The sequence below is a fragment of the Camelus dromedarius genome, chromosome 6, assembly GCF_036321535.1.
Source record: "Camelus dromedarius isolate mCamDro1 chromosome 6, mCamDro1.pat, whole genome shotgun sequence".
NCBI classification, from domain to species: Eukaryota; Metazoa; Chordata; class Mammalia; order Artiodactyla; family Camelidae; genus Camelus; species Camelus dromedarius.
In genome coordinates this window covers 71,380,382-71,404,726 of record NC_087441.1, presented here as the reverse complement: position 1 = coordinate 71,404,726, position 24,345 = coordinate 71,380,382, and the positions used below count along the sequence as shown (strand labels likewise).

General features: G+C 34.2%; 1 protein-coding gene across 1 annotated transcript in view; it reads left to right on the top strand.

Annotated features, from left to right (window-relative positions):
- Positions 1-24,345, top strand: part of EYS (eyes shut homolog) — a 1,182,030-nt gene that overhangs the window by 139,893 nt on the left and 1,017,792 nt on the right. Inside the window, 1 exon segment of the mRNA XM_031455943.2 lies at positions 4,649-4,899. Within this exon segment, the coding sequence (XP_031311803.2) occupies positions 4,649-4,899 (251 nt within the window).

The following is a 24,345-nucleotide window of genomic DNA, read 5'->3' as shown; positions in this document are numbered from 1 at the left end:
AATTGTAAGCCATAAATCACATCACAAGCTAATTCATAAAGAAATCAAATGTAATTCATAGAGTAAAATAGGTAACAAAAGGATTCTATAAACACAGATACACACACAGATAAATCTATAATAATTGTTAAAATAGCTGGGCTATAGAACTAAAACAAACCCAGTTCTATATTGTTTAAAAGAGATTCATAACAATTTGAAAATGTAAGCAATAGAATAGAGGGAAACGAATAGAAATGCTAACTAAAATAAAATGGGAACTACAGACTACATTAGCTATATTTTATCACTGTAGCCTTCAAAACACAGGATTAAACCAGATATAAAGTAGTCTACATTTAGTTTTATGTTAACATACTAGTAACACTTGCTTCAGGTCAATGTCATCTGCTATTAATGTAGATTCTGGAGAGTATTGAAGAATATGATCAAATACAAATATGACAGGAAAGTCATATGAAAAATAAATAGCTTTCTCCAAGCAGACTGGTGAAAATTGAAATACTGTGTAGTACTCAGTGCCCTCCAGGGTTTGGGAAAAGCAGCATTCTTAAAATCAGTATGAAAATGTAAGTTGCTAATATCTTTCCAGGGAGCACTCTGATATGATTTACTGAAGTTAAAAAAAAAAAGGAAAAAAATGGTATTCCTTCTGATTAGGCAAATCCTGAAAGGGAGTTAAGTATGGATGCTCTTTATAGGATACACCAATGTATTTGTACAAGAACTTCCATTACTTATAATTCTTATTGCAACAGATAAAAACTTGGCATAACTTCCATGTCTTCAGAAGGTAAAATATTATGGCACATTCATACAATGGAACACTTGCAACCTGTGAAAACAATATATGCTAATTTGGATCGATATCCAAGATATGTCATTAAATGAAAAGTGGAAGCTTTAAAGCATTGTATATGGCCAGGATATGATCTCTATTTTGAAAATTGAAAAAAATACAATAAATAAATAAATATATATAGGTAGGTAGGTAATAGGTTGACATGAAAATGTTAATGCTAAACAATAAGGGAATGCACAAAGCTTTGTAAATGTTCATCAAACATCTAAAATGTTGACTGTACTGTGTCAAAAGAAATTTGAAACACTCAAAAATTGGGACCAAATAGTTTTTTTTTAACTGCAGTTCATCAAATTATGAAAAGGTGATTGCACACACACACAAATCTACTCTCTTGAAGGCTTTAAAAATAAAACAAGTATCAAGTAATCAATATACAAAATGCAGGAACCAAGTGATATATGACCTTAAATTTGTACCTCCATTCTGGGCCCACTACCCAAATACTGATACCGCCTTATACTCCAATTGCTTGGCAGACCTCTGGATGTATATGTGTGATAAATGTCTCAAATTTGTTACAGCTAAATGCAGATTTCTAGTTTCTACCTCAGATTTCTTCCCACCAAACCATCCTTTTAGTAAACAGTGCTATAGTCCCCAAGCTATTAAGACCTAAAAGGAAGGACTCATTCTAAAATGATTTCTTTTCCCACCTCCTACAATTAATCTATCAGTTAATACTGCAGATTCTTTTTTGGAAGTATATCCTGACACACTACTCCTAACCCTCTGCATGTTCTAAATCTCTTACCAAGTCATATGTTGCTGGATCATATCATTTTCTGGGTTATTGAGCTCTCCTTAAATCAGAGAATAACTTAGGAAGAATTAAATATTCTTGCACAAAATATCTCGTCCGTTAAAAAGTGTCATGTTTTAAAAATGCTTGTGGAGTAGCAAATAGTATTATGACTAAAATTGGTATGACTGAAGCACACAACTACATAATTATTTAGGCAATATATATATAGGACAGCATGTAATTTACCATCCCAACCCAAATACTTTTCAAAGTGAATGAGCGTTATTAATAATCAATATAGTATGGTTAAACCAAGTATGACATGGACAGCCTTATGTGACGGTCCTTTAAAATTTACCTAGCTTTTTTCAGTGACGTGGAAGGAGCAAGTGAGAAGGCCTTGAAGGGGAGTAACTGTGTTCTCTAACTTTATTTCAGGTAAACGTAAGCATGTCTGATATGGCTGGCAAAAGACTAACCTGCCCAGTAATTAATCGACTCAATCCTCCTCTATGACCCGGATCTAGTACTGACAACTTTATAAAAGAGAAAACTATTCATTAAGAAAAATTATTTATGGAATTATATATGCATTTGTAATGCATATCTGTAAAACTTATGTATAAAAAAGAGAATATTATTTATAAAATAAGGTGGAGAAGAAGAATTAGAATGAGCACCGTTGCTCTGAGTATGTCAGAGCATCGACTATACTGCCTGCCATTCACAAGCTCAGTGATCCTTGGCAAATTGCATTAAATGGCCATGTTTTTCACATGACAAGAAGGATCTGAATTAACTGAACTTTAACGTTCTTGCTGGCTCCAAACACCTGCCTTCATATAAATTTATGAGTGTAGTGACTTCGGTTCAGAAGGTTAATTTTCATTAATCGTAACAAACGAAGTGATTTGACATTGCTCTTCTCAGCTCATTATCATTTTTATATGATGATTTTAAATGTCCTCTGAATAGTTGGCAAAGGATACTTGAAAACCATAACAGTTTAGACCAAAGATTATCACTCTATTTTAGAGTTCTTTCTCACCTTATGCTTTCTTTTTCTTATGCCTTCTTTGGATGTGTTTGCAATATCCAAAGAAATAAATGTGGTGTGTCATAAAATGTATACTCATTAACATGGCATCTCAAAACCCACGATACCTAAGGTGGTGCCTGCGTATAAAGAAGACCCAAGAATGTGGGTTCAATACATTTAATAAATAACTGATCTACTGAAAGTTGTGTGCGTATGAAATGAGGAAACACAGGTTAAAAACCAGTATCTCTCTCAACTCCAGAAAAAAAACAAAATTCCTTCTTTGTTGATAGCCAATCTGGCTGTCACCATTAAACCTACAAATATTTCAACTACATTTACCTGAAACACAGACTAAATTTCACAATTATCTTGAAACAGAGAAAACCACATTAATGTGTGGACAATATTGGCTACATGGGAATTGCTATGGGAATTAATTTTGTGTGCATGCTATTAAAATTGAGTCTCATCAGAATTTGAAAATTCATTGAAATCTATACTTAAAATTGGTATAAATATACTTAAATGTACTTCTTATACTTGAAAAACTATTTTTAACAATTTAAAAACAATAACTGTGAATTGCATTCACATATTCAAGAATATGGATATTTATAATTCTGATAAAGCTTTAAAAATCATCTGAAAATTCTTGGCCTTTTCATCAATAGCTTAGATGAATAATTGCACTGAATGAAAAATTGAGTTTGAATAACCCTTTATGTTAACAATATATGCACACAGGATATATCATGACACCTCCCCTGCCTTATCATCCCATCATGTAAGAGTAGGTTAATTTCCTCTCTTAAGAATTCACAGAATGTTTGTATCCAAAGGCAGAGATTATTATGTTCCCCTTCTCGTCACCTTTTCCCCACTGCAGACTCTAAGTGTCTTTTCAGCACCTCACTTATTTATTCAATCATTATACATTGAACACATTTTCTGGGGTCCTCTCTCTATGCCAGACACTATCGTGTACCAGCATATGCTGATGGTGCTGACGCACGAGTGAACAAGACAGCCATCATTCCTGCCTGCAGAGCACTTACACTGTTGGCAACTAAAGAACGGAGCTCCTGGGGCATTTGCAATAAAACCTATTAGTGTTGTATTAGAATTAGTGCCTTCCTTGAGATAAAGCTAGAAATTTGTTCACCTCAGTATTAATTCATTTAGGTCGGTGCCAATCACATAGAATATGCAAACATACATTTAAGGAATGAATGTTGGAATGAATGAATGAATACTCTCAGTAGAATTTACTATTAATTTAAAATATATCACCTTTAGGCATAAGATTAGGTATTTCAAACTCGTTTTGTGCTGATCTCAGCCCACCAATAGTGATGCCGTTGTCTAGGAATGGGGCACTCACCTGGATGTCCCCCCCCTACTCTGCCCCAACCGAGGCATTTCCCCATCTGGAGCCAATTTTGCTGCAGGACTGGCCATTGTGGTTCTTATTATGATTGTAAGATGCACCTCAACAACAACCACCAGGGAATTTTGACAAAACAAGTTTTATAAACACAGATTGTGGAGGAGGGTACCTGGCTCTCCTGGGGCCATGCAGCAAGGTCACATCTTAGGTGCAGAGACAGAGCAGCCCTGGGGTTCTGCCTTTATTGGTGTTGAGGAAGGAGGACCTAAAGTTTCTCTCTATTGCTGAATTTTACTCTATTAGTGAATTTCAGGCATAAAAGTGGGAATTAAAGTGCGGGAAGGGAAAAGCAGGGTCACACAAATGGTTAGTTTTCAAGGTCAAACAGGTTTTTCTAAAAAGGGGAAGTTCATGAGTGGGGCAGCTTGGCCTGCTACCTAGCTGTGTAGCTGGCAGTGTTTAAGTTTGTTTAAGATGAATGTCTTTGAAATGAATGCACTGGCAATCAAAAGCCTAATGTCGGGCACTTATATTACAGTCAACAATTGTAGTAATTTTCAGGCTCTCACACTACTTTGTTGCGTATTTGCTGTGCTTTTGTTTTTTTTTCAGATGCAGCTGTTCTCTCAGCCACGTTGACGGATTCCGTGTTCTCACCATTGAAGGGTGCGTAGGAAACGAGAGTACATCAGTGCTCAGCCTCTGCCAAGTCCGTTGGCACAACTGCAGCTGTCTGCAAAGACATGAAAGACACATCTGTGAAACAGAAACTGAGGATTGTCCATCTGTGCTCTGCAAAACTGCAGCAACAGGTACACCTTTCAGTGGCTATTTCTTTTGCAAATGTGTTCCAGGATTTCCAGGCAAGTGCTTCCTGAGAGATCAAATTCCCTAGTGGATCGTGATGTTCACACACTTATTTAATTCATCTCCAGTGTGTCTAATGATGGTACTGTAGTCTGCTTTCTCATTTGGCAGAGCAAAACTATCTTCACTTGGAATGATAGGATTGCTTCCTTGGGCAATTACACTGCTGACTACACAGCTTTGGTTTATGCAAATGTGGTTGATAAGTCAGGGCTGCACCACGGAGAATATGATGCACGTGTCAAAGGTCTGAAGAGAAAAACAGGCCACCATAACCTCCGAATAATTTTGCTTAAACAGCTTCAGTATCCCCTTCAACCTCCACTTTGGCCGCCTACGCACACTGAATGCCAATTTTTTCTCCCTTTAAAAGCAAAATGTGGTCTCAGTATTTTCTAGGTCAGTTTAATGCCCCCACATTAATAAGATTTAAAAAAAAACCATAAAATCACAATAATACTATATCCTCTGTAAAATCATAGAGGACAAGATCCACAGGGGCTGTGTAGTAATAAGGCAGCTTTTGATATAAAAATATCAGAAATTAAGCATTCAAATTTATGTTAATTGGGTTTTTATGCTTATTCTTATATTGAAGTGATTGTTCATAATAATATCAAAACATTATAATTGCCTTATAAAAAGCAGTACAGAGGCCACACAAGAAGAAAATGATATTGTCACTTTTAAATCCCACCCAGCTTTAAATAAAATGACGAAAAAAAAAACATTTTAGGCAGTTTGATATCCCATTTTATTAAGCAGACCCAGCTCTAGAAGTTATTTGGATTTCCATCTTAAAATGAAAAATATTTTTTTCCGATTTGATATTTAAAGTAATCTGCTGAAGGTTTTGGAGGCAATTTAAAAAGATAAGTTCCAAAAATGGAAATGGCAGTATCATTGGAATAAATGTATGACCATCCAGATTAGCTTTGTAAAGATGAAAATATATTTGTGTGTACAGATTTTGGTAAGCTTGCTAACAAGTTGGTCCCATTACTTCGCATTTCATATTTCAAATGTGTTCTTAGCAAAAACAAAATGCCATAAAATGTGCTAGTATTGCTGAATATATCTGCCTTAGGAAAAAACACGTAACATATTCACCTGTTTTTATTACATACGCTATCTTCCAAAATTTAACATTAAGCAGCAATTATACATAAAGTAGAGTAAAGAATGAAATTAACTCTTCTTAATATCATTATTAACAGAAAATGTCATTTGGTATTTGCATATGTGCACACATAATCAATGAGCAATTTATTATTTTATACATTAAGACTGAATATTACAGTTACCCATCATATGATCACTAAATATGTATTTTATATATATATATATATATATATATACACTCTTCATATAGTTAAACTGCACATATACCTGGTACTTACCGTTGACCTACAGTTGAAAATTGGTATGACTCACTTCCCAGCTGGGAATTAAAAATATAAGTATTTCTCTTTGACGGTTCAAATCAAACTCAATTTAAGATTTACAACTGAATTAATGGGAAAGCCTGTGTCTTCTATGAGGTTTTTCTATTTCCACTGAATTGTAAATAATTCTGTGGGCTCCCTCGTTCAAAATAGTCAGTCCTATATCTAAAGTCTTTACACAGCAAAATGACAAGGAACAGATCCACCTGAACATTAACAAGGTGCAGTTACTCCCACTGAAAGCAGAGTATTTGAGGGCAGGTTAGAAGAGGATGCCCCTCCTCCCCGCTCCCTGCTCTCCCTCCATCTGGGTTCCTCCTCTCCGTCCAGGCTCTCCTTCTCCACCTCTCTTCCGGTCCCCTGGTTCACCCCCTTTCCATCTCTCCCCTTCCATCTGATTTCGACTCCTCTCTTCCCGCCTCAATCTGGTGTCTCCTCCTCCACCTACCAATTCATGTGTTTCCACCAGAAAATTTAAGCTGTTATCACAACTTTCATATCAGCTGTAATCACCTCTTTTTGATACCCATCATCTTGGGGAGGAAATTTTAGCCTTATGATTGGATTTCCATGTTAGATGTGGTCTCTCTGTCTCCAGCCCGGAGGATCACAAACTTTTGTGCTCACAGGAACCACTGGGAGGGCTTGTTAAGACATGGTGTTGACCCGCCTCTCATCCACGGCCTAACAGGTCTGGGTGATACTGCTGCTTCTGGTTCCTGAATCACATTTTGAGAGCCATTCTTCTATCCTGTTAAATTATTAAGAGCGCTCATGACTAAGATGTAAAATTCAGTTTCAAGTAAGACCTGACATTCAGGATTGCGTGAAGAAGTTTATATCAGAGGTCCACTCCAGTGATCACACTGCCCCAGACTGTCCCGAATGGACTACCTTCCACTGGAGGGTAAACACTGACATCCCTGGCCAGAATCTACCCTCAGATGCTTCCTTTCATTTTCCTGTCTGTTTCGAATAGAGGCTGAATTAACCTAGCCTGGGTGCTGTTTGATACGCATTTCTTTGCAGTGCTTTCTAAATGGACTGTTATTTCAGGTTTGCTTTCCAATTGTGTCCATGAGTCCCTATGGCATTTCAAGATAAGATTTGTAAGTTACCTGTCCATTTTGTTTATTCTTTGGTTGTTAACTTCCAGATTCACTGCATCATTAATACAGATTAGGGTAATCAATAGTTGCATTTTGGTGGTTTTTGCTTTCATTTTGAAAGCATACAGAGTAGTGAAATTTTTGTTTACAATTTTGCCAACTGTAGAGAATTCCTGGGGATCTGAAGGAAAAGGGGCTAAGAAAAATCCCTTCAATTAAACAGAAATAGTGTTGCAGTTTATGAGTAGTGAGTATATTGAGAGCAAGAAGAAGGAATGCTGGATGCAGATGAGTCATCTATTATTGGCTCAGCATATCATCATTTTTTTAAGAATAACACTTGGACATTTGGTTATAATACATATGGTCTGTGAATATTCTTTAAAACTTCTGTTTCTATATCTTACTTATTAGGTTGAGGATAAGAATAATTCTGGAGATATTTCAGAAAAAGAATTTTAGGTGCCATCTTGTTGCAGTAGATGTAGCCAGCGTCCAGATTCTTGCTCCTTCCCAGAAAGAATTCAGAGACAATGCGTGGAAGTTATGAAACTTAAGTGAGGATTTATTAAGGGATAGATAGTACACTCTCAAGGGGAGAGCAGGCAGGCTCAGGTGAGCGGCTGCCCTGAGTTTCTTTGGCAAGTTAGTTACACAGGATGTAAAAATGAATGGGCGGAATATTCACTGGGGAAGGACGGGTTTGGGATCCTATTCCTTGACTTTCATTCCAACTCCACCTTCCCAGGGAAGGAGGGATTTTTGTCTTTATTTATTCTGGATCGGAAGTGTCATGGCTTCAATGCATGATGAGTATGTCTAATCTGCAAGGCTAATTTTATTGAAATGAAGGCATATTGAGCAAAAGGTTATGTTTGGACACTAGCGATTCATGTCTTTTCCTGCTTTTCTTTGTTGGCCTCCAGGACACTTCTCACCCCACTAGTGTGTAACTGCTTATTAGCCTAGAGATTTTCTTTCTCTGTCCACGTAGTGCCTACGTGATGTGTGGTTTCCTGTACTTGGTCTGTGTCCCTCCTTTCGGCCCAGTTCCTACCATTTGGCCTGTGTCCCTTTTTCTCTGCTTATATCCAGCTATCTGTCTGCTCTAACAATCTCAGATGTAACATATCCAAGTGTTTGGATTTCGTTTTCAAGAACAAAAATATTTGTCCACCAGACTCCCGTACGGTTTTGATAAATAGCAAAATGCAGAATCACTTTATCTCTTTACAGATGTCAGCTTACACATAAACATAAATGGGTGTCCATACACAAACACAATATAAATAGACACCCTCATGACAGTTATTTTTTAATAAGTTCTAATTTTAATAAGTTTTAGTAAGTTCTACTAACATTTCTAAAATTTTGCCTTTTTTATTTGAGGTTTGCCATTTAGTGTATATTCAAAAATCTTCAGTTCGTTTTATAGTCCATATTCCTATAAAATATGCATATTTTCTCAATTAATAACTCTTTCTGGGATACCCCTTTAATATTGTTGTTTTATTGCCTTTGTCTTAAGTATAGAGATTTCAGTCCATATTTGGTTTAATTGTTTCTATCTGGGCTTAAATATACCTCACTATTTGATTTCCACTTATTTATCTGTCCTATTTTATTTTATCTACATTCTTATATTCTTTTGAACAGAGTAAGTATTTTGTCATTCAATTCCCCCTCCCCCATTAAGTTGATATTTACACACATTTTCATTACTCTTTAAGTGCTTACCTTATGGATTACAACATTTGTAATTAGCTTACTATATTTTAATAAAAATCATTACTTTTACCACATTTCAGATTGTGCACAGATCTTAAACATTTTAACCACATTTAACTCCTTCCATACATGTGCACATTTTTGTAGATGTCCTACATATATTTAAAACTGTACAAGACATTATTATTAAATTTATATGGCCAACAGTTGCCTAAACTGACCCACATTGTACCTTTTTATTGCTTTTACTTCTTTTATATCTCCAAGCTTCCAACTGATTCCTTTTACCAAATATATAATAATCACTATTTAACATGTCTTTTAAGCATTTCTGCTATGATGAATTCTCCATTTTCCATCTGTCTGAATGTATTTTTATTTCGGCTTTATAAAGATATTTTAGAGTAAAGGCTCATAAATGAGTTGAATGAAGGAACTGTAACTACAAGGTAAGTATCTTGGCAGTAATATACTTAAACATGTATGTCCTAGTCTATATGATACACGTATACATATATGTGTATGTATGTATCTATACGTACCTACCTGCCTATCATGTGATATCACTAGTCCTATTGTATCTTTGCCTTCTGTTTATTGGTTCCTTTTATTTTATTTTATAAAGCATATCATGGCACAGAGAATTTAGCAAAAGGCTCAGAAAATGGAGATAGCAGATGTTTCACACAATTTATGCCACAACTTGAACCATTTACCCCAAGTTTTTACTTAGAGAATTCCATCATCCACAAGTTTGAGATGCCTGTATATGGATTACATTCTGAAAAGCAGAAAATAGAAATGGAGACAGATATTTAACAAATAAAAATTTCATGTATTTTAAGATAATTATCCCATAAATATGTAATTTCATTTACAAATTAGTGCATATTTAGTCCTATTAATTACATCCTGCTCAGTTCAGTGTATGGTTGAAATATCGATGAAATCAAAGGAATAATAGTGGGAATAATATTTCTTCCTACATTGATCCTTGGGTGTTGAGCTTAGTGATGCTTGATCTAACCAAATAGAAATAGAAACATATTTGATATTAGTATTAATTAATAGTATAAAATTAAATAAATGATATAATATTAAAATATACATAATAATATAAACATAGAATATTATTCTAATAATATTTTTCTATAAATTTAGACTATTTAAAATAATATAAAATTAGAAATATATATTAGAAATAGTAATATAACATTAAAGAAAAGACTGCGGCAGAGAGGACAGTTGTTCTTCACTCCAGAAGATCCTTATCCATTCTTTGCAGGTTTATATTTAAATTCCTTCCAAAAAGACAAAAAAAAAAAAAAAGAATTGGACAGGAAATGCCTAACTTTTCAAATGTCAAAGGGATTACAACCTCACTGAAAGTAGGCTGTGTTGTTCTGACTGGCAGCTCTTTAGTTACAGTGCATTTTCTTTCAGATTCTGATTTCATTCTAAATTGTGGTTTCCCTAACTCATTAAAATGCAAAATCTATACAAAACAATGTTTGCATAATTATAAAATAATTTACTAAATGTTACATTTCAGGAAGAAACAGGTTATGCAGAGGAATTTAATTGGTGATCTGGCAACACCAAATATCTAACATTGGTTCTAATTGTATGCACATCTGGGATTTCCTCCAAAGGGCCTAGATTGCTAAAGGTAAAACATTTATATCACAGTGCTATGAAATGACCATCTTGTAATAAGGAGGATGAACAGCTTTTCAACAGAAGTGATGCAAATTGACATCCCAAGGGAAATGACCCAATATGTATTCATCTTATACATGAGATGTTTGTATTGATATAGTTATCATTTATGTTGAGCTCATTTGCACACTGTAGAGTATTCCAAAGAAAATGGCAGTAAAACTACAAGCATGAGCATCACTGTTTCTGGGCCAAAGCAGCTGAAGAGAAATGGTTTTTGGTCCTGTTTCAACCAGAGACAGTAATCTCTATAAAGCTCCTTACTTATTTTTCAATTTTCCATTATGTAGGTTGGCATTCTGTTTCCCCTTTGTCTACTTGCCCACATTACTTTATGAAATAGTGAATGGATCTTAAGCTTCCTGAGAGAAATCCAGCATATTAATAGAATGCGGCAATATTATTAGAGTAGAAGACTTCTTTAGCTGTTTCAGACTTTACTTAATTTAATTTTCTTCCATTTTCCCAGTGAAGTTAAAAACCAGCAATGAGTCTGTTATCCTAAAAAGGGGAAGGGAAAAGACCCCAGTTCTTGTCATGCCCGAAAGATAAGAATTCAGACCGGGAGACAAAGCATTCTGTAGTGAAATATTTTAAACAACTTATCAGCAAAGGGAAAGTACACCTCCAAGAATGGGAGGTGGGCTGATCCAAGGGTGGACAGCAGTGGTCTTTGTTTGCCCCCTTCTCTTATACCTATAGGGGGTCTTTTGATTGACTGACAGCTTTTGCTCCTAGAATGTTTAGTCAAGTTTGCCCCCTTTGTGCATGATGCGCACCCTTACCCATGATGCACACAGAAAACCTATGGGGGTTGCCTAAACCACAATGCTAATTGTATTATAGTGAGCATTGGGTCATGTCTGATTAGGTCCTTTTCGCTACTGCGTCACTACCGTGCAGTTGTGGCTGTCAGGTTCCAACTAGTTTTCTTGCTGGCATTCATTTAGAGGAATTAAAGCCCCTTTATGCTGAAGATGTTTATACCACCATCTTCCAGATCATCCTCCCTCTCCTCCACCTTATCTACCCAGTGCCCTTGCTTACCTAACCTAACAAACCAACTAACAAATCAGCAGTCATACAAACAAAGATAACATAAAATTATAAACACAATCTGCTAATTTTAATTTCATCAAATATCAAAAAGCTCAAATCCACAAAAAATTTAAAACTATGATCCCTAATTTGAATATGAAACTATCCAATATAAATAGGTAGTATGTTACTAATAACTTATTTTAGTATTTTTCTTTTTATTCAAAGTGTTTTTAGTTCTTTCAAAGAAAGAATTATTACTACTCATTAGGTAGGATTTTTTTGCTTGTTTTCATTTCATTGAATTCTAAGTACACAGATAATATCGTTTTATCAATAGTAAAAGTATCATCTGTTAAGTTTTGAAGATAGATATGTACTTCTGTGGGTTTCTGGGTCCCAATTTTTAATTTAGAAAAGGTAGAAACTCTTTAGATTTTAATGCAATGAAGAATCCTTCTTGGTGGGTGGTCAATTATTTTGCCTGATTGAAGAATGTAATGAAACTTGAAGGATGAATGAAATGAAACTGAGATTTAAAAGGCCCCAAGAAATGCAAGGTACCCGTAAACAAGATACAGTATGTGACGTCAATACGTCTATGCTTGGCAGAGATTGGGATAATCCACAAACGCCACATTGTTCGTCTGAAAGTGTGATACATGCACACTGTAAAGTCTGTTTAATTATTATGCTACTGAAAAGTGGATGAAAGTAAATGAAAATAGAGGTTGAAATAAACATGTATTTTATTTTATGCAGCTTTAGGTATGTAAATAACATTGCTTAGAATCAATATACTAGATGCCAATCTAACTTGATATTTTCTGTGTTTATAATATAAACAGGCCTAATGAAGGAGTGGTTAGGAAGACTATTTGAAGTGAGTCAGAATTTCTGTTTCACCACGGGTTGCCCTGCTGTCCCAGGGAGTGTTCTCAGCTATCCAGGCAACCTCAGGATGGGTGTAAGCCAAAACAGCCAGCGACACCAAATTTGGTCACCATCCAGAATATTGATAGGAAATGAGTAAGTTCCAGCAGTACCCCGGGAGTTTTTCTTGCCGTTTTTTCCTGCATATCATTATGAGTTACATGATGTAGTTCTCCAACTGCATCCTCTTTCCATCAGGTACTGAGTTACTTCTGCACTCACAACCCAACTTGGTGTGCCACTAATATTCTGGATTTGTCTATTTAGGGAATTTCTTTTTATTTAATAATTCTCTATGGGTAGATAGTGCATGGTTTCTTTACTTTTTTGTAGTTTTCTAATTTCTCTGATAATTGTATTCTGCTGCCACATTATATAAATAAACTCCCAAAGTCACTGAAGGAAAACTCTTCTCTAAAATAGTCATTTTCTGAATAGGAGATAATATGGCTTTTCTTGCCGTCAGGGCACTTCTTAAGAGATTCCTAATCTACACAAGCTTCAAAAATGCTGACCAAATCTAAGAAGTATTATAAAACAACAGCCAAAAATTAAACAGAGGAAAAGTGCTTTTTTGTTTTTGTTTTGTATACCTCAGAAAAGGACGTGATTTCTCTATCTTCTGTTATTTGGCTACAATTTAAAGGTAATCCTAGGCTGGTCTCATGAATAATAAATTGATGGCTTTTAATTTCAATTTTGTAAAAAAAAAAAACACTATTCACAGTAAAAATAGCAACAAAATGATTATGAAGTCATATTTCAGAGATCTAGACCAAATATGTATCAGAAAATGACTCACACTTTATATCCAATCTTCCAATTTGTCCATTTGCTGTCTTAAATTTATCCAGGGAGCTACAATAACTTTTCAAACTACTGTTGTCTTTGGTGTATATATAGGAATGTTGAGTTTCAAAAATTCTCTTGAAATATATTTCTTTTAAGGGAGTTCATTAATGTTAGTGAGACCTTTAAGCAGAAAGAAAAAAAAAAGATTGACAATAGGAATCTATGTCACATCAGAAGATATGGCCAAGAGCAGTTACTCCAATTTACTGAGACCTATGACGTAGCCAGAAAACACTGATACCTACAAATATACACGTGTTAAAAACAGAGAGAAAAAAAATTACAGCCTGCTTTTCAAGATAATATTTCATTCCATTTCATTTAATTGGGGATAGAATAGTTCTTACTATATGAATGATACAGAAAGAAAGGTGAATTTTTAAAATATGGCATAATAAACTACAGAGTAATCCTCATCTAATGTTTCATAAACAATATGTCGATGTTAAGGCATTTTTAAACACGCCCTAACAAAATAATGCATTATCTATCTATTCATCCGTCTACCAACCTATCTATTTATGCCTCCATACCATATTTCTTACCAAGTCCAAGCTGGTACTGCTCGCCACAGGCCAATAAATTGAGAAATGAGGTGTTCGTTTATTCAGAAAGCCAGCAGACCAAGAAGATGGTGAACTAGTGCCCAAAAGAATTGACTTATCTGAGTTAGAATTCAGGAATCTTTTATACTAAATGGGGAGGGAAAGTGGCTGGTCATTGCAAACTTCATGGTGCCAGCCAAACTCCCGGGGAGAGGATGTGATAATTTTTTGTTTTTGTGGCTGTTCTTGCTGCATAGATCTGATCAGGATGTTCCTGTAAACCTCCAACAGGACAAATGTTGTTCTCTGGTCTGCAACTTTTTACCTCTATATGAATGAAAAGTGTTATATCTTTAAAGGTCAAGCCTAGGAATCAGTGCCTTGAGAATGATCCATCGTGTGCATTTTAGGGGACACGTGACATTCTTTTACAAAAGATGCAGAGACAGCATGACTAAACACAGGAAACAGAGCACAAGGTTAGCGCTAAAGGAATAGATCCAATATGGAGTTAGGTTTATTCTTCTCTCTTGTGTGTTCATTTAACCTACACATACACACCATATCAAATAAAATAAGGTCACAGAGATTAATTACACAATGTAAAACCATTCAGCAGTTATGCCTTTTATATTTATATATCAAATGTGAATGATGAATGGAGTTAAATTAAACCTAGTTATATCTATAAGCCTAGAAATCTTCAAAGAAGAATAGATGGGCTCTCATTATGTAACTGATGATGCTAAATATAATAGACACTGACTTGGTCCAGTTTAAGAATTGCAAGCACACATGATAAAAATTTAGTTTTCAATATGCTCTTCCTTGTTGAGGTCTACTTAATAGACAGCTGCTGACTGTTTCCATCAATTTCAGGAGAAGTACTGTATTTTTGTTAATGTTGTAAGTGAAAAACAGATGAAGCATATTATTGAAAATGAAATGACCCAAAGCCAGAATTTCCATATAAGCCTTTTTTAGCAGATTGAAAGACATGAAATTTGGCTAGATTTCTCTTTGAGAACATGGATTTTATCTGGGAGTCATTATCCTTCCTGAAATGTGTGGCTGCAGGAGGCACAGCCCACGATGTGAACAAAGACAGACCCTAAACACAGACAGAACCCACATCCACACAAGAAACAGGCTGTGTATTACCTGGGGGCAAAAGACAGCAATGGCTCCAGATACAGCTTCATTCGGCTTAGAGTATTGGTGCATTAAATGGGCACAAAACATTTGTATCATTCAGCCTATCACGTGAGGACATTCAGGAAGATTTTAAAAGTGGGCAAGGAAATGGCAAGAAGATAAAAAGAAAATTAATGTACTATTTTGTAGGCAACTATTAAGATTATTTTTGGATTATTTTCATGTATATTAATTAGCATAATATAAAAGTCAGTATGAGACCCATAAACATCTTGCAACATAGAGGAAGAAAACCTAATAATATTGAAGCAAGAAAGTATCTCTTTGTCCAAGATCTGTTACAGATAAAATAAGCTAGTTTGACACAATTGTTTTTCTTCTCTTAAAAAAGCATATATAGTATGAAAAAAAGTTATGTTGACTGAGAACAAAGTAAAAATAGTCATCTGAATAAAATAGATAAATGGAGTTAATAATACAAGAGAATAAATGAAATCTCCATTAGAAGCAGTAAAGAGTAGAATTAGTATAAAAGTCAAAATTGTGATGTGAGGAACAAATATGGAAGATTTTTGTTAAATCTAAATGGAATAGGAAAGATTAGAGGTTATTAACAAATAGGAGGGAAAATGAATTGCTATCTTTGACAACTGATATTATTAAATAAAACCAAAACAAATGCTAAAGAATAATAATTGCAGGTAAAATGTAAACTGATTTCTAAGGTATATAAAATATCTAAATCATAATTTGAAATTGGAAGGCCATCATTAATATAGCTAATTGACTATCATGACCTTAAAATATTTTTTAAAAAATAAAAATAAATATTACTATAGAATAAGACTTGTTCTCTTCAAAGGTCAACACCACAAAGAGCAAACGGTACAATAGCTATGGACTTTTGAAAAAAAAATAAAATTGATTAACAAATAGTGCCAAGGCTATATACATTTACCCAAGTGAAGACAAGGAAAAATGGTAATATACATTATAATTTAATTTTTTTTAGTTTTTTAAGAACAGAAGAGAAAGAAAAATCAGTAACATCTTAGGTGATTGAAAGTGTACTATGTTAACATATATGAATTATTTTTAATTCTGCATTTTATAATAGACCATATATAAAGGCATTCAGGGGCAAAAAATAGTTTGTGTATGTGTATTTAAGTTTTTATACCTTATCTGTACATACCAACCTTGTATTCTTTGGAGCTTTGTTACTTAACCTGAAAAATGAGCAGTTAAAGTCAAGTGTTGGGACAAACCATGTCAAAGTGGAAGTTTCTTTATCAGTGGTTCTATATGAAACTTCCAGGGGGGTAGCATCATAGTTAAGAACATAACTTTAAAATGTACAATTTGACTTTATCCCACAAAAATATTTACTTATTGATTTTTCTGGAAACAACCTTTTTTTTTTTTTGCTTTCCATTTTTGGTGCAATTAATAGCAAATTATTCTTTATTATAGATAATACGTTATAGATAATACGTTATCAATTATATCAAAAGAGAAATATTTATGTTCAGAAGTAAGAGTTTTAAGGCTGTCTTCACAAGGCTGAAGGCACTTATCAGGAATAATTTTCTTCACAGACTGGTAGAATTGACTAAATTACCATAATGTTGAAGTAAATAAACAAAACCATTAATTATTAAAATAACCATCTTTATTAAATAAAATAGACTTTGACAGAAAATATTTATGCCCCATTTACATGTGTTTATCTAAATATATGCAAATATGTATGTCCAGGTCATTTGTCTAGACACAGCAGTGAAATACATGACATCTAGGGTGATTTAACCATTGTGTTTAACACAGCATGATACGAGTTTCCTGGGTGAATTTGCAGGCTCTTGTAATGAGGCACATTGTTCTGAATACTTAGTGTGAATGAGAAAGGGTGATTATCTCGATTTTCTTGGGTATTTTGTTAATCTTTTATAGAAAAAGTTAGTATTCCTTTCCTGAAAATGCTAATACATATCTTGAGTGTATTAATGTCAACTTCACTATGTGGCAGCTGTGTAAAACGTGTTATTTCTTTTGGCATCTGGACTTTAATTTGTGGCTGTTTTCTCCATGTATATATTACTAATTGGCATGGTAATTGAAGGAAGAAAACTTATGTTTTGCATCTCTTGGCTCACTGAGTAGCTGAATAAATGCGTCTTACTGCACCCCTCTCCCCCGCCACAATGCAATATATATCAGGTGTGTTTGATATTTTGACAAATTATAAAAGTTATAAAATAGTCACAAAAGCAACATATACATGTGTGTATTGACTTCACAGCCAGCTCCTGTACAGATGGATAGAATGCAATAATTTAAACAATAATTTAAAAAACAGCAGTTATAATAAATTTGTAAGAATGAAAAGATACAGAAAATTTATTCTATTTTTAAATTATAAATAACACTTAAAAATTTTTGACATTACTTAGGACTAGATTTAGGATAAAATATACTACTAATCTATGCATTATTGATATGCATATGTGTAAATTTTTTGTACTAAAGCAAAAATAGCAGAGCAAAATTTATATATTTATATGACATATCCTCATTTTTTTTCTGAGTAAGATAATTTATATTTAAAAATTTAGCTTGTAAACCATTTCTGTGAGAAAATTCTAATCATTTTACTGAATTTTCTGCGTTCTGTCACTCATAGGCAGCTACAAAATATCATAGTGTACCTAAGACCTAATGATGTAAGCTACGTATTCTCTATGAGGAAGAGCAGGAATTTGTAGCAAAGGACTTCATTTCCTCAAATGGCTCAAATTTTGAAGGGTATAAGAGACCAAAAATATCAATATAAAGAGATCACTATGTGGATCATACCAAAATAATACACCACTGAGTCTAAACACATTTTACTTGTAAAATGAATGGTGTTTGGGAAAAATTAAGCTAAATTGCATGGAAATTCTGAGAATGCAATAGTTTAAGAAACTCTCCAGTCCAAGCCATCACTAAACAAATAGGACCAAGAATCAGCAAATTGCATTATCTCATTCAACTCCAGAAATTATAGGATTTTAAAAAACAAACATTAGCTGCATTTCCTGATTCAAAACTTCCCATTCTCTATAATCAATTGATTCAGTTAAAAAGTTAAGATCACACATAAAAATAATTATAAATTTGATCACATATTTTATATATATATAACTTAGTTTTATTAGTTTTACCTAAAAATTATGATTTTCATTCTTTATACATGTTAAAATGACCACTCAACTGAATGTCTTTAATTTTACTTACTTTCATTTCATTTTGCTATTGATAAAATGACTTGTTGGAAATTTTTACATAGATATGTAGTTGAAATAGTTTTAAGTTCCCTGAATACCACCTGAAATTAGAAATACTAAATTATAAGTCAAATCTATGAGCATTATTTATCCAGGGCTGGAATTCACTCCTATGGAGTGTATAGTACTGGTTTACCTGATGTGGGCATTCAGAGGAAGAAATTGCCCAGTGGCATTTGCTCCCAATCCACACTTATTCTCTTTATGTTATGATGGGGGGCCTGCGAGAGTAGATAATTTTCTCTCTGATGCTTTATGTGATTGTGACGACCTAGTTCTTCCTCAGTTGAAATTTTAAATAAACATACTACCATATGCAAGAATAATTATACATTCAATGGTACATTTATTTGATCTTTAAAAATATTCAGCTTCAAGTATTTATGGAATTTAATGAGACTGATGTTTCTGAAATACAAGAGAATGGGAGGCATAATGCACATGAGCAGGACACAAGTTCCAACTTTTACTACTTGATTTCCTAGTCTAACCTCCAGTGACTAGGCAAAGGCTTTAATTATTTCACAATGAGAACTGCATGTATGATGAGTTATAAAAGGAAGTTATCCTGATGTTAATTATAATAAAAATGAAATATTCTATTGAACACTAACATTTACCCTAAATTTTCTTAGTTTTACTTGCAGATATTGCTTCAATAACAGTGGCTGAGTATCAAATAAATTTACACAAAATATTAAAGAAACACATAAGTAATGGTATTTAATTTTTAATATAAAAAGGTGAAAATATCATTCCAGATTCTCTAAGCATTGCTTTTGTAATTTTTAAAAATATGAAACAACTTGAATTAATAATGTATTGCAAAATATTTTAAAATGACCCAAGGGATTATAATTTCATATCACAGGTGCGTAAATATTACATCTCCCAAAGATCTAATTTTAAAGATAAATAATAAAAATATTAGTGAAGTTATGTAAAATAACTTGCAAACCTTAATCAGAGATAAATGCATAAAAAGCATGCAATTGTAGATATTTATCCTACAGATTGTATAGAAGTATTAGAATAGCCTGAAACAAGCATTCTATTTTGGAATATCAGTTTGCCCAAAAGAGGTGTCTTCAGTATCACTAAGTTCTAGTAGTTCTATTTACTTAATATGTATAGAAAATATAAGTTCTTCACAAAAAGTCAAGCTATAATGCCCCCCACATATCTGCTGTGTGCAGGTACCAGTTTTTGAGTGCACATACATTTCCTGAGGCACGTGATCTCCAGTGGCCATGAAGTGGCGTGAGTGGTAGGACAGACGAAGGGGCTGGTTGAAGGACATTTTGGTGACTGATGGCATATTTGCGGATTGGCAGAGTGACTAACTACTGGGAATTTACTAACATTCCTTATCGGCTGGGCTGTGTAATTTGTAGGGAAGGTCAGAGTTAAATCTATATAAAATGTGACACTCTAAGAAAAGCAGAAAGGGACACAAATCAGGCTTATTCAATACTTTATTAACCAACATTATCAAAGGATTTCACAGAAAAGTAATTGGTTTCTACTCTGAGTCTATTTCCAAGTCACACTGAAAATGCTCTAGGAAAGTCTCCTTGCCTGATAATCATTGTTCTAGAGATTTCTGTCTGATAAAATGATACTGAGGAATCCTTCTCTATGCCTCAGGTTAGTGAACATCAAAATCGTTAAAACTGAATTCATGTTAGTGAGAGATTAAACACATTCTCTTTTTATAAAACCTTTGGTACATTATAAATAATCGCAATGCCACAGAAATGAAGAAATGTAAATGTAATTCTGCAATTAAAAGAGAAATTCTACATAAAAATCAATATGTTGATTTTAACATCGGTACATGAATCATTTACAGCATTACTGATCAGTACTTAAAATAGTTCATTCATTCATTCATTCATTCCCTCACCCGATAGATAATTATTGGTAGAAAATCAGTTGTTGTGCATACTATATTTCAGACATAGGTAGTATTTTGTGGAAAGTGGTTAGAGAAATCACAGATCAATAGAGAACCTTCCTTGAAGGAGCTAAAGTGTTACTAGGGGAGACCACCAGAAACAATAAGCCAGGGAAGGTCTGGTTAAATGCTTATGCCACTGCATGCTATGAAGAAAAACAATACACTGACAGGAAGAGAGTGACATGGTGGGTGGAGCTACTTAGATTAGTAGATAAATGGGAACTCTAAAAAAGTGACATTAGGCAGAGATCTAGATACAGTGAGGGAGGTAACTGTGTAAAGAACAAGGGGAAGAAACTTCTAGGCGAAGAGAACCCAACCACAAAGATCTTGAGGTAGGCAGGGACCAGGTCACACAAAACGTACAGGTGCCAGTTAGAACCAGGATTTGCCAAAAGCTAATTATGACACAAACTTTTCTCACCTGACCTAGAACATGTTCACTTACACAGATTAAGTAAGAATTTATTGGGCTTCCTATTTCACTCCCAGAAACACCATGATCAACTAGCTGGGACCAGAGGTCTGTGGGAATCAGACTCTTCTGACTGTGGCTTTGGCCTCCTGTCCACTAAGATCATCACGCCCCCCTTGCCCCTGATGAGTGAGTGTCTCCACTTGGGGTGGGGGGGATATAACTAGATCCTGGGATCTAACTAGTTACTGTTACTGCATTTAGATTTCTCAGTTTAGTAACTGCAGTTCCCACATCAAGGTCTGACCTACAGAGAAGGGAAATCACTGAGCTCTTCAAGGATGCTGAGGACAGCATCACAGATTTCTCACAGTCATGGTCTGTCCACTGGACCCTCCCACCATAAATGAGCAGGGCTTAAATGACACATCCTCCCTAACATTCCAATCCCCCTGTGCCTTTAAATGTCTCCCTCTACCTTAAACCACGGTAGGTCAGGCATGTCAGTTCACTCCCTGTGGGCCACCATTTTGGGGTCCATGTTTCAGACAGATAGCCAAACACTCCTGGAGCTCTTTCTAACTCCCCATTTGCAATATTAAATACAGAATTTCTGCTTGGTGAGCTCATATCTGTAACTTCAGCCTGATTCCACATCATAGTCCATCTACTATGATCCCACAGCCTTAATGTCCATCCCCATCATGTGCCCTGGATTTCTGTCTGTAAAAGTTAGAAATCTAAAGTACTTCTGGAGCACAGTAGGTCACACTTTCCACCTCACCTTCATTGCCTACTGGAACTGGAGTCTAGTTAGAGACCTAGAAGCAAAAGAGGGATGCACGAGGTGGGTCCTGAGGAGAATCAGCACTGTCTGGGCATCAGCTGTCTCAAAGGGAAGCAATTGTGCTTCCTCAGACCATGCAAGGCTTGTTGAAAAAAACAAAAAATAGGGCCTAATTCCACATTATTACATGTATGATCTATGTATCTGTAATTATATCAAGGTAAATAGATATAAAATTATAAAATCTAATAAATTTAAAAATTTCCATGTTTTTTTTAAACTAATATTACATGTACCTTAAATAGGAGTTAATTTACTGGCTAATATTTTCATGTGTTCACCTCTTTCTTTTAACACATGCTACTACTAAAATAGATTTAAATATTTTATGCAATCTGTTAGTATAAAGAAAAATTATTTTCTTTTTACTTCATTTATGTACTTTAAAATGTGAATGAAGTACACTATTTAAATTTTTAATCCTTTATGAATCCATAAAATTCAATGTAATTTGTCCTGCTTTGCATTTTAATGGAGTGGAATACTGTTGCTTATTCAAAAATAACAGTAAAATAGTAAATAAATTATTTTAAAATAGAAAAAATAGAATATAAAAGATATTTAAATGATATCTATGCTAATGCTAATGGAAGTGAAATATTCTTCAAAATAAAATAACCAAAAGCACTTATCCAATTTGCAATTTTAAAATACTTAAAGAGCAATAAAGTACTTATATATTGGGGTCCATTTATTGTCTAACATTTGGGGGTTAATTAGTTTTAAGAGAATGTGTACAACAAAAGTCTGGCTATTTAAAAAAAAATCCAGTTGTATTCTTTGCCTGTTTGTATGTAGGGAAAACAATTTGCTTTCAAGGGTAGCTGTTGTTTTGGACACAAGGGGTAACTTCAGTGTTTGATAGGAGAATTATTTATAAATTACCACTTATTAATATACATGGCTTATGAAGGGGTTTTGTTTTCAGTATCAGATATTTTCATGTATATGATCCACAATCTCAAATATTTGATTTCTTACATTGTATAAAATTTGTATCACCTCCCACCAGTCAGAATGGCCATCATTGAAAAGGTCACAAATGATAAATGCTAGGGAGGCTATGGACAAAAGAGAACCTTCCCACACTGTTGGTGGGAATGTAGTTTGGTGAAGCCACAATGGAAAACAGTATGATGATTCTTCTAAAGACTAAAAACAGACTTACCATATGATACAGCAATCCCACTCCTGGGCATATATCCAGAGGGATCCTTAACTCAAAAAGATACATGCACCCCAGTGTTCATAGCAGCACTATTTAAAATAGCCAAGATGTGTAAACAACCTAAATGTTCACTGATGGATGACTGAATAAGGAAGCTGTGGTATATTTATGCAATGGAATACTACTCAGCCATAAAAAGAATAAAATAATGCCATTTGCAGCAACATGGACGGACCTGGAGATTGTCATTCTAAGTGATAAAAGCCATAAAGAAAAAGAAAAATACCATATGATATCACTTACATGTGGAATCTTAAAAAAACAACAAAGACAAATTTATTTACAAAACAGAAACAGACTCACAGACATTGAAAATAAACTTATTTTTACCAGCGGGGGGAAAGGGAATAGAACAACATAAATTGGGAGTTTGATATTTGCAGATACTAACAAATATATATAATAAATAACAAGTTTCTACTGTATAGCACAAGGAACTATATTCAATATCTTGTAGTAACTTATTGTACAAATGAATATATGTATGTTTATGTATGACTGAAGCATTCTACTGTACACCAGAAATTGACACAACATTGTAAACTGACTATACTTCAATAAAAAAATTTTGCTCTGTCACCATTACAAAAGTAAATTATCTCTTTTGTATCTGTTTTGATTATTTACTGCCCCTTTCCCTTTCAAAATAAGGCCCAGAGTTATAAACATTGATTTAGAATAATATAATATCAATGAAGGATGAAATGGCTTCATGGGTTTGGTGTGATTTTTGAACGTGGTGGAGAGTTACCCCATGAGCACATCCACCTAACCATCCTCTTAACATGGGAGTCTCATTTAAGTCCTTTAAATGGATTACTTAATTTTAAAGACAACTACATTTGCTTTAAATGAACCTAAATAGTGCATCTCAAACACACACTATGTATCCTTAAATAGATGTGGAATGTGGCACTTCATCTAACTCTGAGAAAGTAGCACATAAAGATATTTGTATGCGGTACAGAATTATCCATAGAATTCAAAACCAATCTTGCCTTCCCCAAATGGTAATTACATCTTGTGCATGCTTGTTCTCAGTAACAAGCAAAAATATGTCATTCTCTAAGTGAATGAGCTAATATGTTTCTGGTTTGAGATAAGTCACTGAATGTTATATACGATCCCACTTTTAAGCA